General features: G+C 40.0%; 1 protein-coding gene across 2 annotated transcripts; it reads left to right on the top strand.

The window, feature by feature from the left end:
• Positions 1-717: 717 nt before the first annotated feature.
• Positions 718-24,653, top strand: ylpm1 (YLP motif containing 1). Of its 2 annotated transcripts, XM_040124426.1 has the most exons (23): positions 718-826; positions 3,324-4,216; positions 5,775-5,996; positions 6,840-6,878; positions 7,603-7,791; positions 8,092-8,612; positions 9,475-12,066; positions 12,449-12,572; positions 12,835-12,979; positions 13,074-13,163; positions 13,266-13,446; positions 13,690-13,880; positions 14,076-14,230; positions 14,321-14,383; positions 14,622-14,741; positions 14,876-15,052; positions 15,142-15,225; positions 15,348-15,431; positions 15,519-15,593; positions 22,419-22,470; positions 23,116-23,243; positions 23,471-23,656; positions 24,330-24,653. In XM_040124426.1, the coding sequence occupies exons 2-22, from the start codon at positions 3,653-3,655 to the stop codon at positions 23,615-23,617; spliced, it is 5,943 nt and encodes a 1,980-aa protein (XP_039980360.1). In that variant the 5' UTR covers positions 718-826; positions 3,324-3,652; the 3' UTR covers positions 23,618-23,656; positions 24,330-24,653. The 2 variants fall into 2 exon arrangements, with proteins under 2 accessions (XP_039980360.1, XP_039980361.1); XM_040124427.1 differs by lacking the exon at positions 6,840-6,878.
• Positions 24,654-24,878: the final 225 nt, after the last annotated feature.

Genomic DNA, 24,878 nt, shown 5'->3' with positions numbered 1-24,878 from the left:
TATTTTATCCATGGAACAGAAGATTTATTAGTTTAAATTAGAAGTGGTCACTATGCATAATATTTTCCATCACAGTGTATGTTACATTATAAAGTTTTTTTAATCTCTTGAGAAACACTTTACAGGCAAAAATAACCAGACAGCAGTGTCTTTTTGGCTAGTCCAGTAAATTCAGTACCTTACAAATTAAGGTTCGATCTTCATCACATTGCTGCAAGAATCATATAAAAACGCAATTTTTCTGTAGAGCATTTCTGCTCATCACGACATCCCCCACAATGTACAAATGCAACCAGAGAAAGGGATTAGGAGAAAAGGATAGTAGATACCACAGCATAAGTCGTGTAGAAAATTCTAAGTCGCACAAATTCAGATTTTCTCACAGTACACTTTGTCATATAGATCAACCCTACTTTGAATTTAATAGGCCTTTTTCACAGTGGACATTTTGACTTCTCACTGTAAGAAAAGATGTTGCATGTAACATTAACGATGGCTCTGTTCTATTCAAGTGTCCCACGAAGTCTTGACAGTGTGACAGTGAGTCAGCACGAATAGCCCCCGGGACCCTGAAACTGAAACAGCTGCACTGGAATCAGCCATCATTCATTTTAATATTGTCACCTGTGCTTTTCGGACTGTGTCAAAATGTCGTCAGTGAAAAAGGCCTGTGATAAACAGGGCTGTTGATTATGGTCTTAGCATCAATGTTACATGTCGTAACATAGACTTGAAACTTCAGCAGCTTACAGAGCCACGTACGAAAACACATTTCAATACCATATCTGAGGACTACATGTCAGACTGCGTAACCGGCATTTGCAAGGTCACTGATTTAGACGGTTTTCCCTTTGTGTTCATCACTGTACTTCAGTTGCCCTAATTCAAATGAGGTTCTTAACTAAGATTCAAATAGTATCAACTGCTCTAGATTGATGGGTCCTGAGCCGGTTTATTTGGAGCAGCTGCTGGGGCCTGATTTGTATATTTCAGATCTACGGTGCTGAGAGGAAGATGTGCTGGCACAGCGCTTTGGGTGATGCCCTTTAATGCGCTCTACCTTATCAGCCCAGCATCACCCTTATTCAAACCAATGTCTGATTGCGCAGGGTGATGTTGTGTGGGTCTTGCATTGGGAATAGTTTATAGAGGCACCATCTCTAATTTGTGAAGTGAGGTATTATAGAGGAGACAATTAGACCTGGGTTCGATTGGCGTATAGGGGCCTGGATGCTGACAGTCAAGAGAACGCTTTCAAATGTCATACCAATTAATCTATCCAGCCATCAAACAATATTCTGGAAACAAAGTCAGGGGGGGGCGATCAATCCGCATCACTTTTCTCCTCACCGGGTTATGGGAAAATTGATTTGTCAAACAAAGCATTTTGGAAGCAGTGCATGGACTTGTTCGGGATCCATTAGCCTCCATTGAGCATTTTGTTTAACATAGGATTTTCGTCACAGAGAAAATGCAGTGTCCTCAATACTGTGAGCTACAACTTTACGATTTCTGATTTCTTTGTTCTTGCTTAGAAAGCTCTCGAAAGTGCTGATGAAGATTGAAAAGGGCTAACTTCTAATGCATTTGAAAATATTCGGCTGTTGTTTTCTCTCATATATTCATCCAAATTGTCAAGAAATCGCTTAAAATGCTATACTTGTTATTAACACACCACACAAATGAAAATTATGACAATTAGTCGCACCCCTCCCCTCCAAACAGCACCAGGCATCAGCTCCCAGTATCAGTATTATTGTACAGTGTGGGGCTATCCTGCCATCCTATACAGCATGGTTGCCCTAAGCTGCATGAATTCCCTGTGCAGTGTATTGTTCTAAGACAGAACTGTATCACATTGTGCCCGTCATGCTGTTTTAGAGGGGAGAGAGCTTCCTCTATGGGATTTCACAACCCCCATCCCCTGATAATGTATCTGTCCCTAAAGGCTAGGCCTCCATGACCTTGTCTTATTCATCGAGGGCGTCTTAAGCGAAAGAACTGAATCCTGAATGGGCCATTTCCCCTCTTTTAACACCCCTGTAATGTCATCAGTGAAATATGAAGTCATTAGGCGATATTAAAACACTGCTGACAAACTAATTAACGGGAGACATTAAACAGGACGGGCTTGATTAATCCGCTTTAACGATTATTTTTAAGTGGTTCTGGTCAAAATTAATACAGATTTACTGGTGATCTTAAGACAAAAAAAATACTCTTATGTGTATCAGACCTCAAGGGCAACCTAAAGTCACTGGTCTTTTACTTCCCACTGCTGTCCCTCCCACCCAGCGCCCCTTTTCTAAACACAAAGTCTTGTCACACGGTCTGAGCTCACGTAGTTGCTCCCTGAGTCTCTGACAACAAACTACTGTGGGTTGTACAGACACAGATGCTGTAGGTCTATCCTAAAAGATTTTCAGGCTTTTTTTGATGTAACGTTTCAGATAGAATTTACCGCTTTTATTTAAATAATGTTATATGACTTAGATTAGCAACCTAACAGAATCTAACAGTAACAGATCACTGTCCAAGAAATGTTTTTAGAGCTCAAATTTTGTTGGAATGAATAACTTATTATTATTATTATTATTATTATTGTTGTTGTTGTTGTTGTTACAGTCAATGGTTCCTTGATGAGTACAAATGTCTTTGTAAATGTCTCCCTCTTGTGGTATAAATCACAGATCCAGGGTCAGCTGCTGGGCTTCGTGCTCTGTATTTGCTGTGGGCATCAATGAAAACATCCAAAGTAGTCAGTCACTTACCCTTTGAACCAATTTTGACAAAAATTTATTTTACTTTATTTTAAGCCCTGTTTTTTGGGTTGTATTTTCACATTATACCTTTGATTTTTTTTCTGTCCCTGTGTATCCATCCATTTGGTGAGTTCAGTTAAATAAACATTTTTAGCATATGTCAATTGGTACAGTAGACAGTAAACATAGCACAACCGATGTGGAGAACATGGCCATCCAAGGCAAATATTACTACTGCTACTGCTTCTAAGGTGTTAAAAACAACAACAACGATAAAAATAGTAAATCAAAATAAATGTACATTTTCCATTTTGTCATGGAAGGAAGTACGAAATGGAAAGCACAAGTACAGTGAGTTAAATCATTAAATTAAACAAGTGTTCTCAAAGATAAACTTCTTCACTTACTGTGTATATCCTCTTTGTTATTGTGTAATTTTGGAGAGTTAACCAAATATCTAAAGCCGTGAGGGGGGAAAAAACAGTAAACATGGGAGTTCTGTTGGAACAGAATCAGAACAGAACAACATTATTCCTCATAACTTTCATATTTATATTTCAGGAGCAAACGCGAGCACTAACGGACCTGACGACATGCGACGTGTCTCCGTCATCAGTCGTTCAGCGACACCGCCGTGTCCGATCGCTTTTGTAACATATTGTCACAAGGCTAAATGTACATATTCCTGTCTTTAACGAATAACCGTTTTGTAACTGTTTCAAGAGTCGTATTTTAAAACTTTATCTAATGCGGCCTGGCCTCGTCGGGAAATGGAAATGCAGCTATCGATTTTTTAAAGGTAGGTCAACGTTAGCCGTTAGCTTGGTTAGCCACTCAGGCCCGGCTGTATGTGAGCACAAAGGCCTTGCACACCGCCTGGCTTCCTAACAATGTACCCCTCCTGGGGAAACTATGGTGGACCTCAGTCGCAAAACTATGGAGGGCCCGGGCCTCGCAAGCAACCGGGTGCCGGCCACGCCGGCCCGGCCGCGGGGTTCGGCGGCTTCGAAGCCTCGTCCGGCGGCTCGCTGTTCTCCAGCCTGAAGGAGCAGCACCTCCAGCAGATGCAGCAGCTGCAAATGCTGCACCAGAAACAGCTCCAGTCTGTGCTGCAACACGGCAACAGTGCCGGCGCGTACGGTGGTGGGCATTCAGGGTTGTCGTGGCATTCAGAGGCCTCGGGACATTCAGACAGCAGCCCTGGAGCTCAGCCCTACTATAAACAAGACGCGACTCCGGCTCAGCCGACGAGGGGCCCACCTGCTCCCATGCAGGGTCACCAGCAGCCGCCTCCGCCTCCACCACAACCGCACCCCACCGAATCCCAACCGGGTCCTCCCCCTCCGGAGCCTCCGTCGTCAAAGCCACCGGAGAACAACGGTGCTCCCAAAGCCAGAGAGACCAACAAGAAGGATTCATCCACGACGGAAGACGACAAATCCTTACCTTTGCAGGTAATGTCTTGCATCAGTTTGTTTTGACCTGTTTTGGTGCTAAATCTCATCACTTTGGTCGTTTTGATCAATATTGCCGTTCTTTGCTCTGCCTGCAGCCAGAACTTTGTGTTTGCTGCTTTATTTGCACTTGGGGTATGCCCGGTGTTTAACCTATTATTAAAATATAAATATTGATTGGACTTGGTGACAGTCAGGATTAAGTTTACAAAGCACTGATTGGGACATGCCCAAGTGTTGTTCCTTCTGATCAAAGACTATTAGCAGATTACTTCTGAACCAAAGAGAGAGTGATAATAAGTGAAAATAGAAGTTCATGGTCTTTGTTTGGTCTTTGGATGACAAATTAGTGTAGAGCTTTTATGATGTGCAATGTCAAGCATGTTAACAAGAAAAACAATAATCCCTTTTAAGTCATTTAATAGTTTAAATCAAGTGTTTGTGTATGTAGTGCATTTTGCCCCATTCAGGTTTGCTATGAACATTTAATTACTGAGTTGTCATTTTAGTCACACTTTTAGTCACACTCTGAAACTAGAATTGCACCAGGTAGAGTGCAAACCTCTACCAAGGCCAAACAATCCTACATGTCTTTCTAGCGCTTACAATTCCAAAATTAATAACGTGAAAAATGATGTAGTCACCGCTATTCTTATTGTGTAGTTTAATTAGTTGCATGTTGAATTAAATACTGATGTAAGCATTCCTAAATGCTGCTGGTGCCATATGCACTGTTATTTACTATTAATAATAAGTACAACTCTGTGTGTAATGCAGATTGAGTATTTTCTTCCACCAGATCCAGATTATTATCTGCACCAAATTGTAAAAACTCACAGAACTCAACACCGTAAACGTGTTGGTTTTTTTTTACATCACGATCCATACATTATTTCCTGAGAAATTGACAAAAAAGTCGAAAAATACCCTATCTTGCAATGTTAAGAAGAAGTGTTTAAAAAAAAACAATTCCTGGATCCGCCCCAAAATTCAATGGGCTCTCCCCTGGCCGAAGCCCCATCCCTCCACCAAGGTTGGTGCAAATCGCTTCAGTATTTTTTTAAATTATTATTATTTATTTATTTAATTTTTAATTTTTAATTTTATTTATTTATTTATTTTTTAAATCCTGCTGAGAACAAAACAAACAAACAGACATGTGTGAAAACATATGTGAAAACATAACCTCCTTGGCAGAGGTAATAAATGTGGAGCCAGTGTTTGTTTCAGGCTGGTGACATAAAGTTTGAAGATTTGATCCTATCCCAGTTTATCCTGTAACATAGAGCAGGAAATGGGCAGGTAATACAGGGGAAGAAAAGATTCCACACATCCACACCCAACAGTCGCAGTGTGAAAGTGAGAACATATATATGTTAGTGTACCTAACAGGTTTTAGCATGGGATCTGTTTCGGGGCCGCGTGTCTAATGTTTGTGTTTTACTGCCAAGTAAACTTCAGGAAGTTACTGAACGTAGCATACAAATGAAGGAAATGAAAAGGACAAGGTTCCTCCTGTGCTTTGTCTGACACTTGTCTATGTAATTGTTTCATCCAGGAACAACAGCAACTTTGGTACAAGCAGCATCTTCAGAATCTACAGAAGTTGAAGCAAGAGAAAGCCAAACAGAATCACAAGGAGGGTGATGGCCCTGTGCTGCCAGCCCCGGGCCAAGGAGTTCCTCCTCCTCCTCCATCAGAACCACCAAAAAGCACACCTCCTCCACCCCCTCCAAAAGATGAGCCCCCAGTACCACCTCCACCACCTGAGGAACTAAGGGTAAGCATTCCTAACATGTTCAAGAGGTGTTTTTATATAAGAAGTCAAACACGTCTTGGTTAAAGGGGAACTCCACCCATTTTACACATCAAAGACTGTAGTAGACTGCAATCGCTGTAGTAAGCGATTTAAATTTTATAAGAATTTTTAAATTAAACAGTCTTTTTCAACCTTTCAATGTAGTGTCAACAACTGGTCAACAATGTCATGTGATTACTTGGGCTTTTTAGTTTTGAGTTAGATGTGCATTTTTATCTGTTTAAATGTTATGATAAAATATTCTCAACTCACAAAACGTCAAAAAAATTATAGCAGTGCTATAACTTATATTGTAAAATTGATATCTATAGTAATTACAGTATTTCTGTGTATTCTATAAACTGAACAATGCTGCAGATAATTCTGTAAAACTGTAAATTAGAATAGATGATTTACATATTTATTGACCTGATTAATCATGGCGGTACCTCCACTGACAATGATTCAGTGAGGAACAATTACAAAAAGCACCTGCTCCGTACCTGTGCTTTTGAACCATTACGGTAGCCTTAACTGGAAAAATTACTTCTTATTAGTTTAGCGTTTACAGTAACTTAACCTAAATGGGTTTTTTTTGTTTTTGTATTTTTCATTTTTTTTTTTTTTTGTGTGGTGAAACAAATTACACTATGTTAATCATTTTGTGATTAGTTGCATTTTAATTTTTTTTTTGGTATATGAACTAAGTGCCATATTTGAGAGCCTTTAAGAACATGCCTAATCCAGTTTTACACTGAGTATACCAGACAGATTTGATTATCACCATATCTAAACATTGTTTATATTGTTTGCATGCATTTTCAGAGCGAAACTGTAGGAAAACCACCTACATTTACTGACACAGTAAGTCTCACCACCCATTTTCCCATAACCATCATGTCCATACAAATTTAACCCCAATTTCTTTTGATAACTGCCATTTCGTGAATGTGTGAAATTAACAGGATTTAAGCACATTCATTCTTCTTTCCCCTTCTAATGGTTATTCATGACTCAGTGATAGTGATTGTCTCATATGCCCAGTGTAAGTTACAGAACTGAAATTAATGCCCTTGAATAAATAATTTTACCCTCCGTATTGCTTTTCTATAGGACTGGGAAGTACCAGTGCCGATATGATATCTGAGTTTTGGAATCTATACCAAATTGCTTAGACGCTCCCACTTTGCTGACTGTACATAAAAGTATCTATAAGTGTTTTTTGTTTGTTTGTTTTGTTTTGTTTCTTTTACAAAATAAGCATTTTTTTAATGTATCATTGTCTAGTGACAATATATGATCATATCATCATTTCATGACAACTTTCTGGGCTTGACAGGTTAGGATATTTGGTGTTACAAAAACAATTTGAGCAGTACTCAAAAAGTATTGAGGTTTGAAACCCAAGCCCGTTAAACCAAAGTTACACAATGAATGCTTGTGTCATATGTTATCAGTAGTGCCTTGCCTCCATCTCAACAATGTGTCATCCCTTTCATATCAAAGTACCCTCAGTTATGTCAAACATATTCTTTGCGAGTTACACAGCCATGCTTTGCTTCAATTTCTGCCTTGTTTCTGTTTAAAGCCAGAAGTCCCACAAGACCCAGCGGAGGCTGCCCGCCTCCAGCAGTTACAGGCTGCAGCAGCGCAGTGGCAGCAGGTGCAACAGCAGAGAGCAGGCTTGCAATACCAGGCTCTAATGCAACAGCACGAAAAGCTTCAGCAGATTCTGGAACAATACCAACAGCTGATTAAGCAACCTGCAGACCTTCAGGTAGGTAAATTGTAGTTTCTTTGACTGGGTGGTTATTTCCCTGGTATGGAGATGACGTGTACAGACAATGAAAGTTGGAAAAAAAAACATGATGTGCTTAGTTGAAACAAAAGATAGTCTAAGAGTGTGTAGGATCTGCAACAACTGGGATCTTTAACCCCAGCAGCATCTAGGAGACCCGAAATTTTTTGTTTTTACATGTAATGTCTAAGTGGTTTCTTAGTTCTACATGTACCTTTTTTATGATAATATTTGAACCAAAAATGTATAGCATCCTTTCCTTAATGTCCTTTGTTGCAGTCAATGTCTGCTGAAATGCAGCTGAGGCACTATGAAATGCAGCAGCAGCAGTTCACCCCTTTATTTCAAGACTGGGATCGCTCATTTGTCCTGTGGTATGAGCAGTTCCAGACCTATCCCCACAAAGACCAACTGCAGGACTATGAACACCAATGGAAGCAGTGGCAGGAGCAGATGAACGCCACAAATGCCCACCTTCAAGAAAGGGTGGCCACTCTGACTGCCATGGTGCCGTTTGCCTCAGGCCAGTACAATAGTGGTATGATGGGTCAATTTGGCCAGTACCCTGGACAAGATATGCAAATGCAGCAGCAGCAGCAGTCACTAAACCCGGGTATGCAGCATTCTCCAGTTGCTGTTGGTCCCAGATCTCAAGGTCCACGCCCCCCTGGGTTTGGGTCACATCTGGAATCACCTGCTGGACCCCCTGTGAGAGGAGGTGGCCCTGCTGGCATAGGAATAAGACCCCCAGGTCCCCCCACTATTCAGCCACCAAGCTTCAACAGTGTTAGATGTCCACGGTTAGTAGAGATTGTTTGGTAGCACTGCCATATTTGTTGCCATTTTTTTAAATTAAAAATTGCTACATTTGAGAAAGCGCTGTCACTGTCAATTTCGAACAATTTGAAACTGGCACCTAATTAGTTTGAACTAATTCGAAATGCAGTCCACATACCGTATTGTTCCCTCACCCCACCCATATAATCCATATATTTTCACAACTGCGCCTCATATCGTTGCATATAAATCTTGCTATCTTATTGGTGCTTGCTATCTAACTGGTGATGACCTTTTTACAAGCTTGTTGCTAGAGTGCTGAAGATGACTGGTGAAAAGTATAGGCAGTCAGACCAGGTTGTACAGTTAACATTGCACTACTTGTTTCTGCTATCCCCTCAACCTCACTCAGGTGACAGGCGAATAGGTGAGTCCTCAGATTTGTTACTGTTGCAGAGAAAAGCAGCATTTTTACAATGTAGCCAAACAGCTTTGTCTTTGTGGGTAATTTTGCCATCTACAGTGAAGAACCCGAACTACTTCCACGCACTGCTTCTCAGATGCTTCGGTGTCGATAAATATTAAATTCAAACAGGTCATTACAGGCCAAATTACTTAATTTTGTCTCATATTTGAACGAATGTTGGAATTATGAATCAAAAAGCGACAGGCCTAATTTGAGAATGTCTTTAAAAAAAAAAAAAAAAACATTTAATAAAAACAGTTGAGAATATTCAGATGAGCTGTTGATATTATGTACATTACCTCATGTTCACAATGAATATACTTGTTTTATATTTTTAGGCTGTCGCTGAGTGTCTCTAAATTAACGCTTATCGTAATAACAATGTTTTATAACAATTTCTGTTGTCTTACTCATCCCAGAGGAAACAACCCTAGATTTGACCAGCCACAGCAGCGCTTTGATGGTCCTCCAAGGTTTGACCAACCACAGCAGCGCTTTGAAGGCCCCCCTCGATTTGACCAGCCAAGGCTCCGCTTTGATGGTCCTCCCAGATTTGACCAACCACGGCAACGCTTTGATGGTCCCCCTAGATTTGACCAACCTCGATTTGGGCAGCAGCTCAGGTTTGAACAACCCCCAAGGCACCCTGGCCCTCCACCTTGTTTTGAACGCCCGCCTGTGCCCCAGCAAAAACAACAGCAAGGTCCCCAACCTAAGGCAGAAACGGCCACTAAACAACCTGCCAGCATGGAATCCAAGACTCCAGGTAAATCAGCTGTGCAGCCACAGTCTGAAAAAGAAAAAAGTGAATCAAGACCAGATGATAAGGCCAATGCTGAAGACATGACAGATGACAACTTGCTTGTTAATGAGGGTTTTTTTGTCCAAAGTGACCCCATTCCTCAGACATTACAGACAAACACAAAGCTTGAGGAATCAGATGGCAATAATGCTTCTGACAGTAGTGACAATCCCAAGGCTGTTAACAGCAAGCCTTCAGTAACTACTGCTTCTACTGTAGCATCAAAAAATGCTCCTGCCCAAAATCCCCTCAAACCAGATGGACCACTGACAAACAACAAACCCCCAATGGTTCCAAAGCCCCCAGGAATCCAACAGGAGCCACAAGCTTCTGGCCAAAAGCAGTCAGGATCAGACCCTCCAAGGCCTCCCCCTGGAAGGGGCCGAGGCCAGGCCCCAGTACCTGTCCAAGTGCATGGGCGAGGTCGGGGGCAGAGGGGCCGTGGAGAGTTCAGGGGACAGAACACTGTCCTGCTTGGGGAGAAGATGGGAGAAATGTCCTATGACTACATGCCACCTGAAGAGGACTTAGGGATGCCAGAAGAGCAGCAAGAATATCACTGGCAAGATCCTTCATACGAGGAGTTTGGTGGTGAGGAATCTGAGGTGCCTCCTGAAGAAATGTGGATGCCAGAGGAACATCACTTCCCAACAGAGGAAGATTATTATGAAGAGCCAATAGGAGGACCAGCTATGGGGAGAGGAGGGCCCCCAATGATGAGAGGAGGGCCCCCTTTGGGAAGAGGAGGCCTACCTATGGGTAGAGGTGGTCCTCCTATGGGGAGAGGTGGTCCTCACATGGGGAGAGGTGGTCCTCCTATGGAGAGAGGTGGTCCTCACATGGGGAGAGGTGGTCCTCACATGGGGAGAGGTGGTGGTCCTCCTATGGGGAGAGGTGGTCCTCCTATGGGGAGAGGTGGTCCTCCTATGGGGAGAGGTGGCCCTCACATGGGGAGAGGTGGCCCTCCTATGGGGAGAGGTGGCCCTCCTATGGGAAGAGGAGGGCCACCTATGGGAAGAGGAGGGCCACCCATGGGAAGAGGAGATCCAGTGGACAGGCACTGGGAAGAATGTGAATCAGCGGAGTACTCACAAGAAGATGACCCTTACTGGGGAGAGAGGAGACCTCTAATGAGAGGAATGAGACCCCCTTTTCCACCTGGCCGGGGTCGTCCCCCTCGTGGTCATCCTGGCTTCTTGCACCAAGGACGAGGACGCCCCCCTCACCCATCACATGTGCCAATTGATCACGAGCCGTTAGGCCATGGAATGGACACTGATAATACAGAAGTTGATGCAGCAAGGCACCCCATGTATCATGGACACGATCCTCACAGCCATCCAATGCATCCTGATGCAGGAAGAGGCAGGCGTCGTGTACCACCTCCGCCCCATGAAATGATGGACCCTATGGAGGAGCCATTGTACGATGAGGGAATGGAGAGAGAATTAGGGTGGCAACCGCCACATGGCAGAGGCCGCCCTATGCCTCCACATGAGATAATAGATAGGGGAGGAATGAGGAGGAGACCTATGGGTCGAGGAATGGCAAGAGGTATGTGGCGGCCAGGTCCAACACATGAGGAATTTGAAGAGGGATATAATGAGGGTTACGTCGAGGATTATGGTCATGGGGAAGACGGGTATCGCTGGCAGCCACCACAGGACTATCCTCCTGATGACTATCGGAATGAGGCCAAGTATTATGAGCCTGAATGGGACAGGGAGCGTCCTCCTCCTGAGAGGGACTATCCCCCCCGCAAGCCTCCACCAGAGCCCTACAGGGATGGACATTGGCTAGAGGAAAGAGAAAGAGAAAGGGGTCAGCAATTTCCATATGATGAGCACGACAGGGGAAGAGGAGAACTTAGAATCCGAGAATACAAGGATGAGCCACCATACCGACAGGTAGAGCCACCATACCCACCACCACCCCCTTCAGAATGGGATAGGCCTTCAAGACTCCCTCCACCACCAGAGAGAGGATATCCTCCTGACTATGAAGATCGCAGACCCCGCTATGAGGACCACAGGGAAGAGCCTCTTTTGGAACAACGTCCACCTCCACTCCCTGTAGCACCTGTAACAAACTTACCAGAGAGCACAGCTGAACCAGCACCACAAGGAACAAGTGGAGCAAATGTACTTGCTCTCTCTCAACGTCAGCATGAGATCATCTTGAAAGCTGCTCAAGAGCTTAAACTTATAAGGTAATTTCTAGACTTTCATTGTTGATTAATACATTATATGCTGGGTTCCTACTAATAACATTCAGACTTAACTCGTGTGGTATCGAGTCATGCTGATTGCAGTGTTATTATTCTCTGAGGTATTGAAATATTCACCTATGAGGTTTCTGAGCCAAATTTGAGGGAGAATAGAATATTATTTGTGGTGCTCAAATCATAAAAATGTCAAAAAATCAAAAATTTTACAGACTTTACAGACTGACGTAATCGAAGTAGAAGACTGTTTTGTTTAGTGTTTTGTTTTTCTGCCATTCTGCTACTGTACCCCCTAATTTACTTTAAGGTCAAATGGATTTAAGGGAACTTTTCGGTGAACATCCCTTCCATTCTTTTGGGTTAACAGGGAACTGCAGGAGGGGAAGACCCCTGGTACTGAACCTCAGCCTGCACCAACTGAGGTCTTGCCTGAGCTTCCTGCTGGTCTTCTTGGTCTGGAGATCCCACCGGATGTCAGGAATGTTTTGAAGGTAAATGATAATTACTAACACTTCGCTATCTTTGCCTCATTCTAAAGAGGGCATTGCTTTCAAGAATTGTAAGATCATTGGTTATGCAAGTTGATTCAAAACATGTCTGCCACATGGCATGTATAGAGCAATGGCAACCAGGACACTAGGTAGACTTTTAAATTTCCATAGATCTTCACTAATTCTGTTCTAATTATTTTTCTACTTTGCCATTTTATAACTAACTGTTAGATTAATAGCATATCTAATTTTTCATCCTCAGGGCATGACTGCAGCAGCGCAGACAGCTGCACCTGAACCTGTATCTTGGGATACAAAGCCTGTTGCCCCAGACTACCACCCAGTCCTCCCTGTTGCACCCGCAGCTACAGTGATTCCAAAGACTGTGGATTATGGGCATGGACATGGTATGAGGAGCAAAGAGGAACATATTTCTTAATTTTAACAGATGAAAAGGGTTAAGTTTCTGGAAATTGTTGCTGATATTAACACTCATTTCAGAGCCTGGTGCCACAGTTGAGCGGATCTCTTATGGTGAGAGAATTGTGCTGAGGCCTGACCCGGTGCCCTCAGACAGGGGTTATGAAAAAGGTGAATTTCAATACTGTAAAGCTTATTTTTCTACTCAAATAGAGCTTGCTTTTGCATTTTCTAACCATTGTGCATTGATTAACTATTTAATTCTTCTTCTAGAACCTCTTGGACCCAGAGATCCTTATAGCAGAGACCCATATTATGAAAGACGATCAGACCCTTACATGGACCGCCGGGAGTACAGTAGAGAGAGGGAATTATACAGAGAAAAGCCTCCACCTGAATATGAAAGAGAAAGATTTGAGAGGGAGCGCTATCCCCCAAGAGAAAGAGATGACAGGTAATGATTCCTCAGTGGCTCTGACACCCTTTTTTCCAAACGATGGGGAAGTGTGCTGCTTCCGTACATATGTAATATTCTTTTCTGTTTATCTGTTTTTGATTCAAGCATACAGTCCATGGTTGAAGAAAGGTACATTATCACATTGTGTCATACATTGTGATTAGTCATCAGTGTATGCCAGTTTGAAACAACAAATTCTGTTGAGGAAATGAAACTTGATAACACTCCTCCTCTGTGTAGATCTCCACTGGCACCTCTCCTGCGCTCAGGATACAGGGAGAGAGACCGGGATCTTCGAGATCGTGACCGAAGTGGCAGTCGTGATCGAGATGAACATTACGGAAGGCCTGGCTACGATAGACCTCCATACGAGCGTGCTGGACTTGACCGCAGTGGGCCTGAGCGTTATAGCCATAGCTCCTCACCTTACAGTATGTTAAATCCCACATCTGTTAACAGACATGTATTCACATACCACAGTTGCTTTTGATACAATTTCATTGAAACTTTTTACACTTCAGTCTCAAGTTTGTGTGGAAACAATATATAACCAGTAAAGTACATTTATAATTGAAAAATTAATGCAATTTAGAGGAAAAACTTGACCTGCAAATAATATCATACAGTGGACAGAAGAAGTTATCCAGAGGACCGAGGGCCACCCACTGCACCACCTCTACCACCTCCACCTCAGCCACCCCCACGAGTCGAGAAGAAGCCAGAAATAAAGAATATTGACGATATCCTCAAACCACCTGGCAGATCATCTCGGCCTGAAAGGGTACTAATTACTGCTGCAGTTTTCCTTGATGTAACTGTTGCACATTGTTAATTTATATAGTGTTCTCATTCAAGCTATTTATTTTAACAGATTGTCATTATAATGAGAGGGCTTCCAGGAAGCGGAAAAAGCCATGTTGCAAAGCTCATTCGGGTGAGTGGAGTTATACCAGCAAATCATAGTGTAATGTAATTATACTGTAATGTAACTGAACTTTAAGCACAATATACAACAACAACAAGAAACATACTCATAAAGCCTATTAATATGTCCTTCCAGAATTTCTTTTTTCTTTTTTCTTTTTTTTTTATATAAACAGCATTGCATTTTTGTAACAAAGCAAAGTAGAAATATGAAAACCTAGCTTTTCAATCTCGTTGACAATATTAAGGACAAAGAAGTGGATTGTGGTGGTGCCCCACCAAGAGTTCTTGTTTTGGATGACTATTTCATGACGGAGGTTGAGAAAGTTGAGAAAGACCCAGACACAGGCAGGAGGGTCAAAAATAAGGTGAGTCTGACAACCAACAATAACAAAGTGGTACTAAAGTATACAGTTGGATGAAAAATGAAATAAAAATAGAATGTATTAAAGTTACTATAGTTAATATTATGAAAAATGGAACACAAAAATTTGTCTTGCAGGTTCTTGAGTATGAGTACGAGCCAGAGATGGAGGATACCTACCGGAACAGCATGCTTAAAACATTTAAGAAGACTCTGGATGACGGCTTTTTCCCCTTTATCATTTTAGACACTATTAATGACAGGGTTAAACATTTTGATCAGTTCTGGAGCGCAGCCAAAACTAAAGGATTTGAGGTGAGTTGTGCTCATGAATGAGTCAGAAAAAAAAATGTTGTTCCAGTCTGCCCTGTGCTAAAGAAGGTTTTTTTTTTTTAAATTTCAAGGTGTATCTGGCTGAAATCACTGCAGACACTCAGACTTGTGCAAAGAGAAATGTCCATGGACGCACGCTTAAGGATATAATGAAGGTCTGTAAGATCAGCTAGCTCTCAGTACATTTATGAATGTCCACTTTTTATTTATTTATTTATACAAAATAAAAAATAAATCATATAATCAAACACTTCTTAATGGAACATTTTGTAAACAGATGTCTAACAACTGGGAGCCTTCACCCCGGCATATGGTGCGCTTAGATGTCCGGTCCCTGCTTCAGGATGCTGCTATAGAGGAGGTGAGGTCTTCAGGACTTGACGGCTCTCAAAATATTATAGTTGTCTATCATTAACTTAGCTAAACTAACATGCATTTGTGTTATTAGGTTGAAATGGAAGACTTCAATCCCGATGACGAGCCCAAGGAACCCAAGAGAGAGGAGGAAGAAGAGGGTGATCTGGTAGGACATTAAAAGCTTAAATTTATAGCCACATAGTTGTCAGAATCATTTCCACTTATTTGTATTCCCATCTATCACATTTTACACAGTAATTTAATATTAGCCATTAGTCTTTTAATCATATTATTGTTTTGTTTTACACTAAAGAAATCGTTAAAATAGGTGAAATTCATTGAAAGTCATAGGTTAATTTGTCATAATTAATGTTATTTATTTATTTAATTGTATGTTCATGTAGTAATGAATGGGTTTACAAAGAAGAGCAGAGCAGTAGAGAAAAAATAGAAGGGAGCAAGATGGAGATTAATAATGAATCGGTCCAAAAATAGAATTATAGCTTCAACAGTCCGTTAACTAAATGACCAGTTGCAAGGGCTTCTGTTCTGCTTGTTTGTTTTTTTTTTGGTTATTTGCTCAGATTTCATAAGTCGTTATATTTTGAAATAATTTTTGTAACCACATCCAGGGTTTGTCAAAAAGTTTAAGTTTTAAAATTCATATGCTTTCTGTAGTGCCACCATCAGGAAAAGTGGTTCCAAACTTCAGTTTGCATCATTTCAGATAAGGACCATTCTACTCAGTTTACATTTTCTTTCATTGTAAGGCACAAGAAAGAAATTAAAACAAAAAAACAAAAGAAAACTTTAATCAAAATATCAGAATTGAAAAAAATGTTGAAAACATGTCTATTTCTGTTTTAACAGAGAGAACATTTTTTTTCACCAAACATTCTTATGAAATTATAACAAAATGTTTGATTTCAAAAGCAATAAATGACATTTATTCGTCTACCAAATGAATTTCACAAAGATGAGGTCAGTATTGATTTAAATATGACAGTAGCATTTACCATCAGACCCTTGAGTGTTATCGGGCTAATATAATTTCTTAACCAGCTGTACAACTATTCCAGTGAAATTTGCACAAACTATAGAAAAGTTAAAAATGTTACAAAGCTGTCCTGTTGTTGATAAAATCAGTGTGATGGACTTCTAATAGCCATTACGTTTCAGTGTAAGATTCTCCTCAGTTGTGTCTACAGTTGGATGGAACCTTTAAAGCTTTAGTACCTATGACTTAGTAACAGATTTTGAAAGTTTAAAAACTTAAATGTATCCTGTGGTACCTTCAAGAGGATAGTCCCCACATGGAGTATACAAAGCTTGTGACCAAACTGGGCGGCTGGGCAAAATGTCAAGAGTTTGTGATCATGACATGTCGTTTTAGTAAGAAGAAAGAAAGATGGAAGGAAAACGGCAAATATGACGGCCACCTACCTTGTGCGCTGTTGCGTAATAACCAAACACATAACAACAAATCTTCTTCTACCTTAAACTCTGACCTCTTTTGAACTCTTTTACTACATGAATAGGCATATTTTTTTTGTTTCTCATGTGTCCTACCAAAAGTTTTAAACAGACAAACCAGGTCCTTAACTTTTATATTTTCTCACTGGCTTTTTTCTGCCGAGGTTATTGAGGCAGTCACTGGTAGAAATTACTCTCGATACCTTAGTTTGATGTTCTTCAATGTAAGTGCAGATTAAATGCATAAATAGTGGGGTGGGATTTCCCACATGACAGTACTGCCTATCTACACCACAACTACAGTTGGCAGTGATTCATCTAAAAACACTAAAACTTGAACTCCTAAAAATGTTTCCCTTATAAAATGTCCATAATACCTTTTTTAACCAGTATTAATGTGTGTTTCAGAATGGCCAACCATATATGAGATTATATAAATCGAAAAGCAACTTTTTTTTTTTTTTAAAACTACTTTTAGCTTTCAGTGAGCTAGAAGTACAACAACATTTTTTGCAGCCGTTGTTCCTCATGCCAAACAACAATTAAAAAACCAAAAAAATTTAAATTTTGCACATGCTTTTGCTCTTTACAGTTTACATTACTGTTGAGAAATATGAAAGACAAAGAAATTCATCACATTAAGGTCCAAGCAGCTTCTCATGGCACCATACATCTGTTAATATGGAACAGCACTAGCACTGGAAATGAAAATGCTGGAGTAACATGAGGCATTTCTTTGTAGACCGTTATTGCTTCAAAATCACATATTTGACCTCTGAACTGACTGCATTTCCACATTTCATGAGTTGACTTTGACAAGACTGAAGTGTGTGTAAACAAAATTTTATAAAAATCCATTGTGAATTTTAAGAGATCATTTTCTATAATTCGTGGTATCCCTAAGTCCACTCATGTAGTTATGCACAATACACACTCCAGAATATACATAAAGTTTAAAATTTCCCATCTAATAGAGATTTAGGCAATGAAAGATCCAGTTTATTGTTGGTTATTCATTAAATATTGTTTGACACTGTAGTAGTTCAACCACCGAGTCATTGGTTGGTTCTTCCTTCATCACATTAAAGGATGAAAATGTACTTTACACAGAATTCAAAATAGTGACTGACTGTGTGCATTAAACTCAGTATTACAAGAGAGAACCAGAAAAAATGTATTATTTATAGGGCCTGTAAATAACAATATAAAGCTCCTTTGATCATTGTTACAATCATCCATTTCAGGCCTGCAGTTCCACACGGTGCATGCATGTCGTCTCCCAGCCCTCCTTTTTTTAGCAATGGCCTGAAGTCACGCCCACCCTAACCTAAAACATAACTGTCTGAACTGCAGGTCTAAAACTGCTGCATTTTGGCTCTGCATTTGAATCACACTGGCTGCGACTTTGAAGTCTACCAGGGTTGATTGCTGAAGCCATTGCAGTTTTTCTAATATTCCGATACTGTTCTAATAATGCCTTCAGAATCTTCGTGAGGGTTTCTAGCACCTCCAGTGTTTGAATCCCAAATAAGAACACAACAATCGCAAATGAACTTGAGTAAAAATGCAGAGGTCATATGGTCTGTTGACAAGAGTCAAGCTAAAACTGACAAATGATCTGTCAATTTGTTAGTTTGTTGTTTCCGACTGTGCTCACCACTGCCAGGACTGTTTCAGCACCTCGGAGTCAAAATTAGCTTTCTTCAAGCCAAACGTATTTAAAATGTAACACTTGGTCAGATAATACTTCTATTGCTCGAAACTTTCTAAATGCATATTTGGACATGTATTTAAAAACAAACGCATATTAATTTAAAGAAATTAAATTATATCAGTGGTAATGGGCTGACTTTTTCTTTTGTTGTAAATCTTTCCTGACGTCTTTTATAAACTGTTGTGGATGAAATCAAGAAACATTTACAGCAAAAGAAAGGCACGGACATCAGACATAGACATAATTTCTCATATATGATCTAACATCCAAATGTAATATCTCAGCCTCAGCCTCTTTGACGATGGGTGTGGTGGGCATGGGAATAAAGTTAGACACATTTGCAGCTTCATTAGAAGAATAAAAGAGTATCACCTCTAAAATATACTGATTATAAGTAGTTTTCAAATTTCACTACAAGTGTACAAGTTTTTATATACATTTTCCCACACCAGGCTTTGTAGTCCCCCAGTGGACCTTTAGGGGGATTTATGGGCTATACAGCAAAATAACACTAATACTTTTCCTCATATAAATACAAAATAAATGTTACTTATATTGATGCTTCAGATAAGCAAAAACAGAATCATATAAAGAATGCTTCATTTCAGTCACAACATGAAAACACAGGCTACAGTTAAAAGCTTTACTTTTATCTCCAGAACCACTCTATCCAACAGATCCAACAGACACAAAACATTTCATCTGATGGTGGATGCATCTGTGCCCTTCGGCGTTTCGACGCAGGGTACCTTAACACATGGTACATGTTTGGTATCCCCAGGACAAAACAACACCATGGAGTTAACTTTGATGGAAAGAATTCTCCGTTAATCCTCCTTGTGGGAAACTGTGTTTAAGCCACTATCTGCTGGCTTTAAGCTAATTGACATTAGCTCAAAAATCCTTTTGTATGGAGCTCAATATAATACTTAACACACGTATGTTACTCCAGGAAATTTGTTTAGTTGACCATTAATCAAGTGAAATTAATGTCATAAAGACCTATTTTTTTAAATGTTTTTCTTGAAAGAAAGGGATGATGGTGCTACACCATCTTACTCTGCCGTAGCACCATCATTCCTCTCTAAATAGAATGTTAATACACTGTATATTTTAGCTATTTTAATTTACCACACCCGCATTACAGTTGTACTTGCACTTGCGACCACACCACGGTGATGTCATGTTGCACAGCAGCGTATTGTGAAGTGCTTTACTGCACAAGGTGTGGACAGAGCGTGCAGCTGCTGCTACTTCGCAGCACAAGCAGGGTATCCAGCCTGAATGTAGGTGCTATTATTGAGTATTTTTCAGCGAAAGTCTGTAGTGAGAGAGTGTGTATTCTATGTAGTATTATGATGAATAATCTGAGCACACCTTGGCTGTTGTCCTGTAAAGCAACAAGTTGCCTCCTTTCTTCAACTTTTATCACCAACCTTCGTTCTGTACATCCAGAGCGCCTGAATGTAGATCAAACCTGTGCAGATGCTGCTGGGGGTTGAATTTGCAGCAGTGTATCTTTATCATCCATGCTTTTTTTTTTGTTATTCGCCCCATTTGTGCATATTTGCTACAAACGGAGCAATACTGGTATATTCGACATAGTTTTACGCACCTTGAACACTGCTACAAAAAAATTACAACATATACAACCATCCACCCACACAGGTGCTTTCACTTACTATACCTGGGACACATTCAATCTGAAAATGGTGTGCACCCAGGTTGAAAGACATGTTTCCTGGAAACGGTGTGAGCAGTGTGCAATGGGCTATAAAGTACTTTTTTAATCGTTTGGTGGGTGTGTCAGAGGTCTTATCCAATAAGCAGCGACATATATAAATCCCCTTCATATATTAAAGGTATTGCGCATGCGTAACACAACATGGTGTTCAACAAACCACTGTTTCCGTTTTTAAATAAACGTTTTTCCTATGTTTTGTCAGAGCTGAACGTGCCCCTGATTCAAATTCTTTTTTCTTTTTTTTTTTTTTTGGTCAAGACTGAGTGGGCGTGTACAGATTGCGCATGATTGACATCGCTGTGACTTGCTCATCAGGAAAAGCTTCGCCCATCCTCAAGCTTAGCAGAGCTCTAACCAGGGACAATAATTGAAAACACCTGCGAGGGTGTACAGGGCTTTAAAGTTTTGCACAAATATTAAAATGGTAAAGAAATATTTTGACTATTATGTATTACATCTGTAAAATTTTGAAGAAAACAAAACCTAAATGATAAAATAAACAGCGCAATAATAAAATAGAATAATAAACAGATTCATATATATATGAATATATTTTATACACATCTCATTTGAAATTAAACTTAACAGCAATATTTCATAAAACTCATTAGCCAGCACTTACCTGATACTTTGTGGTCCCTTCCCTCTTAAAACTTTGCCCCCGTCTTAATTCAGGTAGCTTGATTTGATTGTTGGCTATTTATCATATACCGGGATTTTTCCGTTTTTAACAGCGGGCTAAAAGTTTATCCAGTGCTGCTGTCAAAGCAACAACACCTTATTTTCACCCCATCCAGGAATAAATTAGATATTAGTGTTCATTTTCATAGAGAGGCCGGAGGAGATTAATGTTGTTACAGTAAAACAGTTGTTAAAACTTGTTTTGACCTGCGAAACCAGCAAACGTTGTTAAATCATAACACAACGGAGATGAGCTACAGATGCAACTTTGCATACAGCTTTACTCATTTTATTTTCTGACTTGTTATAGAGGCCCTGTGCTCTTTCATGTTACTGGGAGTAAAGGTTTTGGCAGTTTTTCAGGTTTCACTCTTTGGAATAATTTACCTGTTTTACTTAAATGAATACCAGCTCAGCTGGAATAAAAAGGTGCCATCTCTTTAATTACCAGACACTCACATGAGCACTGATCACAAGTTTGACTCTTGTGTTGCTTTGCTCTGACAATTTGAGCAAGTAGCTATCTGAGATAACCTCCAAGATTATCAAACTATCCAACTTTTCTTTGAATATATTGTATGTTCCTAAAAAGCTGGTCTAAAGGATAAATTAATAAATGTATCAAAAGAATGAAGTAGTGTGTCCTTACTTAAGAACTGGATAGTGGACTGTCAGCAATTTGCTGTTAGCTAGCCAGCCAATTGGCATCAGAGTGCAACGTGATAGCTGAGGATTGGTTAGGAAAAAGTGAGGCTATGACACAAAACCACATGCTGTGGTTTTTGTCTATAAATGTTGTCTTGTTTATTTGTGTAAACGTTTGAGCAGCTGAACTGCAGGCTCGGACTCGGGCATTGTTCTTTGCAATGTTATTTGGGGAAATAAATGGGAACGAATGTAAAATGTGTTGATCACATGATCAGTAACTCACACAGGCAAACTTCATGATTAGAGATTGAACTACTAGTTTTGCTCTTCAATCTTCTGACTTGAGTGCATAAAGAGGTTTACTTGAAAATTATTATTTAGTTTTTTTTTTTTTTAAAGGAACGAACTCTGGCACAGAATTTGTGTTCTCCAAAGCAGAGCACAGCTTTTGTCCATTCTTTCCTTTTGCATGTGGCTGAGAATGAAGGCTTAGCCTGAACACATTAGTTTCTCTCAGCTTGCAAGATGAAAATGTTTGTATGCCATTGTTACATTATATGTCCTGACTAGATAGTTTCTCATACAGACTCATCCTTCAGTTGTCTTTGTTTGTCTTTTTACCTCTGATAAACCGGTCTCCTCTCTTTTCAGCCAACCCCTTTTCCCCACTTTCTCTCTCTTCCCCTTCTCCCTGATATTTAACCATTGCAGTGTTTCTTTATATAATATAGGGCTACATTCCAAAAAGCAAATGGGAGATGGACACGTCTGAGGCAAAACTTGGTGGGTATTTGCATTAGTTAATCTTTATTTTATGACCGATTACTCAGTCTTTTACCTCTGTGATACAGAGGTAGAATGCATTTCCAGACTGACGAAATTGGTTGTGATTTTTATTTGTTGTATAATTGTCTTTTTATCTAATTATTTATGTGAATTATGTATGTTCTGACCATCGCCATTAGGAGAGATGGTCAATCAGTGAACCACACAGTGATTACTGTGGCCAGACTTTAACCACACAGCATAACAACCTAAGCTGTTCATGTTGTGGCTATAGATTAAAAGACGCTTCAAATTTAACAGGCTTAAATAAAGCACGCTTCTGTTTTTCACTCATAAGAGAGTTTGTCTTTATATGGCTAAATGTACTGGGAGATAATTTCTACAACTCCCAAACCAGGCAAATGAGGTGGGAAACTGAATAAGAAATGCTCCCCTCTCTCTGTAGTATTGATGTGTTGTACTTGTGCATTTGCCAGATGTTATCATACGTGAGTGTATGGATATGAAGGAGAAACTGCTAGAACAGATAATGCTGATTGACCGAATTTGGCTCGTCATGGATTATTGAATGTTAAAATGATTAGGTTAAGGTTTTTATGAGAAGGCAGAGGTGACCTGAACAGTGATCTTCCATTTATACAGACAAGTTGGATGGTCTGGGGAGCAGTGGGAAGAGGAAACGTGAAGGTGAACACACGGCAGGCCTGGAGGACTACCTTCAGCTGCCAGACGACTATGCCACACGCATGTCCGAACCAGGAAAGAAACGGGTAATTTGACAGGCTGACCTACAAAGATGTAGCCCTGGTCATCTTAAAGTGTATTTGTTTGTTTGTGAGGCAACACAATTTTTTTTTTTTATGTAAAAAATAGCTTTGGAAGAACACCATTTTGTGTATTCAGTGTTAAATAATGTAACGGATCTATCTGAAGTTATGTTAGTTTATCCATTTTCTGCCCGTAACACTAGGCCCTGGTTGTTCTCCTTTTTGTTAAGGTTCGATGGGCTGATCTTGAAGAGCAGAAGGATGCAGATCGAAAGCGCGCTATTGGCTTTGTGGTGGGTCAAACGGACTGGGAGAGAATAACGGATGAGAGCGGCCAGCTGGCACAAAGAGCTCTCAACCGTACCAAGTATTTCTAAGAAGATAATCTTATCCCCCTTTTTTTCCTTCATTGAACGGTAGGTTTGTTACTCTTTTGTAAAATATTAGGATGGCTGTTATGTTAGTGATGGCGGTTAAAGGTTAGAAGCATAATCACCTTTTTGTCAAGCAAATAAAAGTGGTGATTAGTATCCCAGTCCTACAATTGAAAATATTTTCATAGTAACACACTTGAGGACATGATTGAGGCCTTTTCTAATTACACGCCCTCTATTGAAAATATGTGATCAGTAGTTTCTTGAATGCCAGTGAATGGAAGTTCTGAGTTCAGATCCATATGATAAAACAAAAGTATCTGATTAATACCTCATCTCACCATTGTTCAGCAAGCCATTTCCTCGTAAGACTTGTTTTTGCATTTCCAAGCTTAAGTATAGTAAATAGTAAATAAAATGTTATGAATAATTCAGAAGTAACTCGACGAAGTTTAAATGGGAGCATACATTTTTACTGATTGTAAACACTTGTAATGACTTATATAATGATACAAATACAGTTGTAACAGTCTTTTATGATGTATAAAGCAATGGTTAATAGAATCTGTCTGAATGTACCTGAATTTACAAGACTTTAATTTATAGAGAAAAAAAATTCCTTTAATTATCACACAAAGCCGATTTAACTTAATTGTATTATTATCTCAAACAAATCTTTGGCCAAATTTACAATGATTCCTTTTTATTTCTGCAGGTGTCCTGAATGTGAAAATACTGGATCTTACTCGTGGTGAAACATGAGACACTTCAAGGTGATAATCACCAATAGATATCAAATTTTTTAGTTATTCGTTGATAAGGATACAGTACAGTTTTTTGCCTTATTTTTAAAAGACACTGCTTATTCTCCAATTAATTTGTAGTTTATGATTCTCTGCTGCTTCTGGTCATGTATCCTGTATTCAGTCATGTTTTTTTGCTGTTTTATACTCTTCATGCTTTATGTACTGTATACCTGTAGCACTGTTTATTGGTCCATGCATACTTGAAAAAAGACAATAAAAGTTTCACAAAATCACCAACTTCGGGGGAGTCTTACTGGAGGTTGTCATCTGCGCTTCATCAGCAAAAAGCGCTAAAAGTGTTTGCTTGCACAACAGTGGAGGCAGAATGTGCTAGAAACGACAGCGCAGATCAGCTGGGCTGAAAAATAATTGGTCACCTCAGTCCAACTTCACTTGTGTTGCCCTTGTTTTCATAGGATGACTGTAATCAGGCTTCTCACTGTAAATGGTCAAGTTGG

This window comes from Xiphias gladius, chromosome 4, assembly GCF_016859285.1.
Source record: "Xiphias gladius isolate SHS-SW01 ecotype Sanya breed wild chromosome 4, ASM1685928v1, whole genome shotgun sequence".
Lineage (NCBI taxonomy): Eukaryota > Metazoa > Chordata > Actinopteri > Istiophoriformes > Xiphiidae > Xiphias > Xiphias gladius.
Note: the sequence above shows the minus strand (reverse complement) of the source record. Positions and strands in the feature narration are given on the sequence as shown.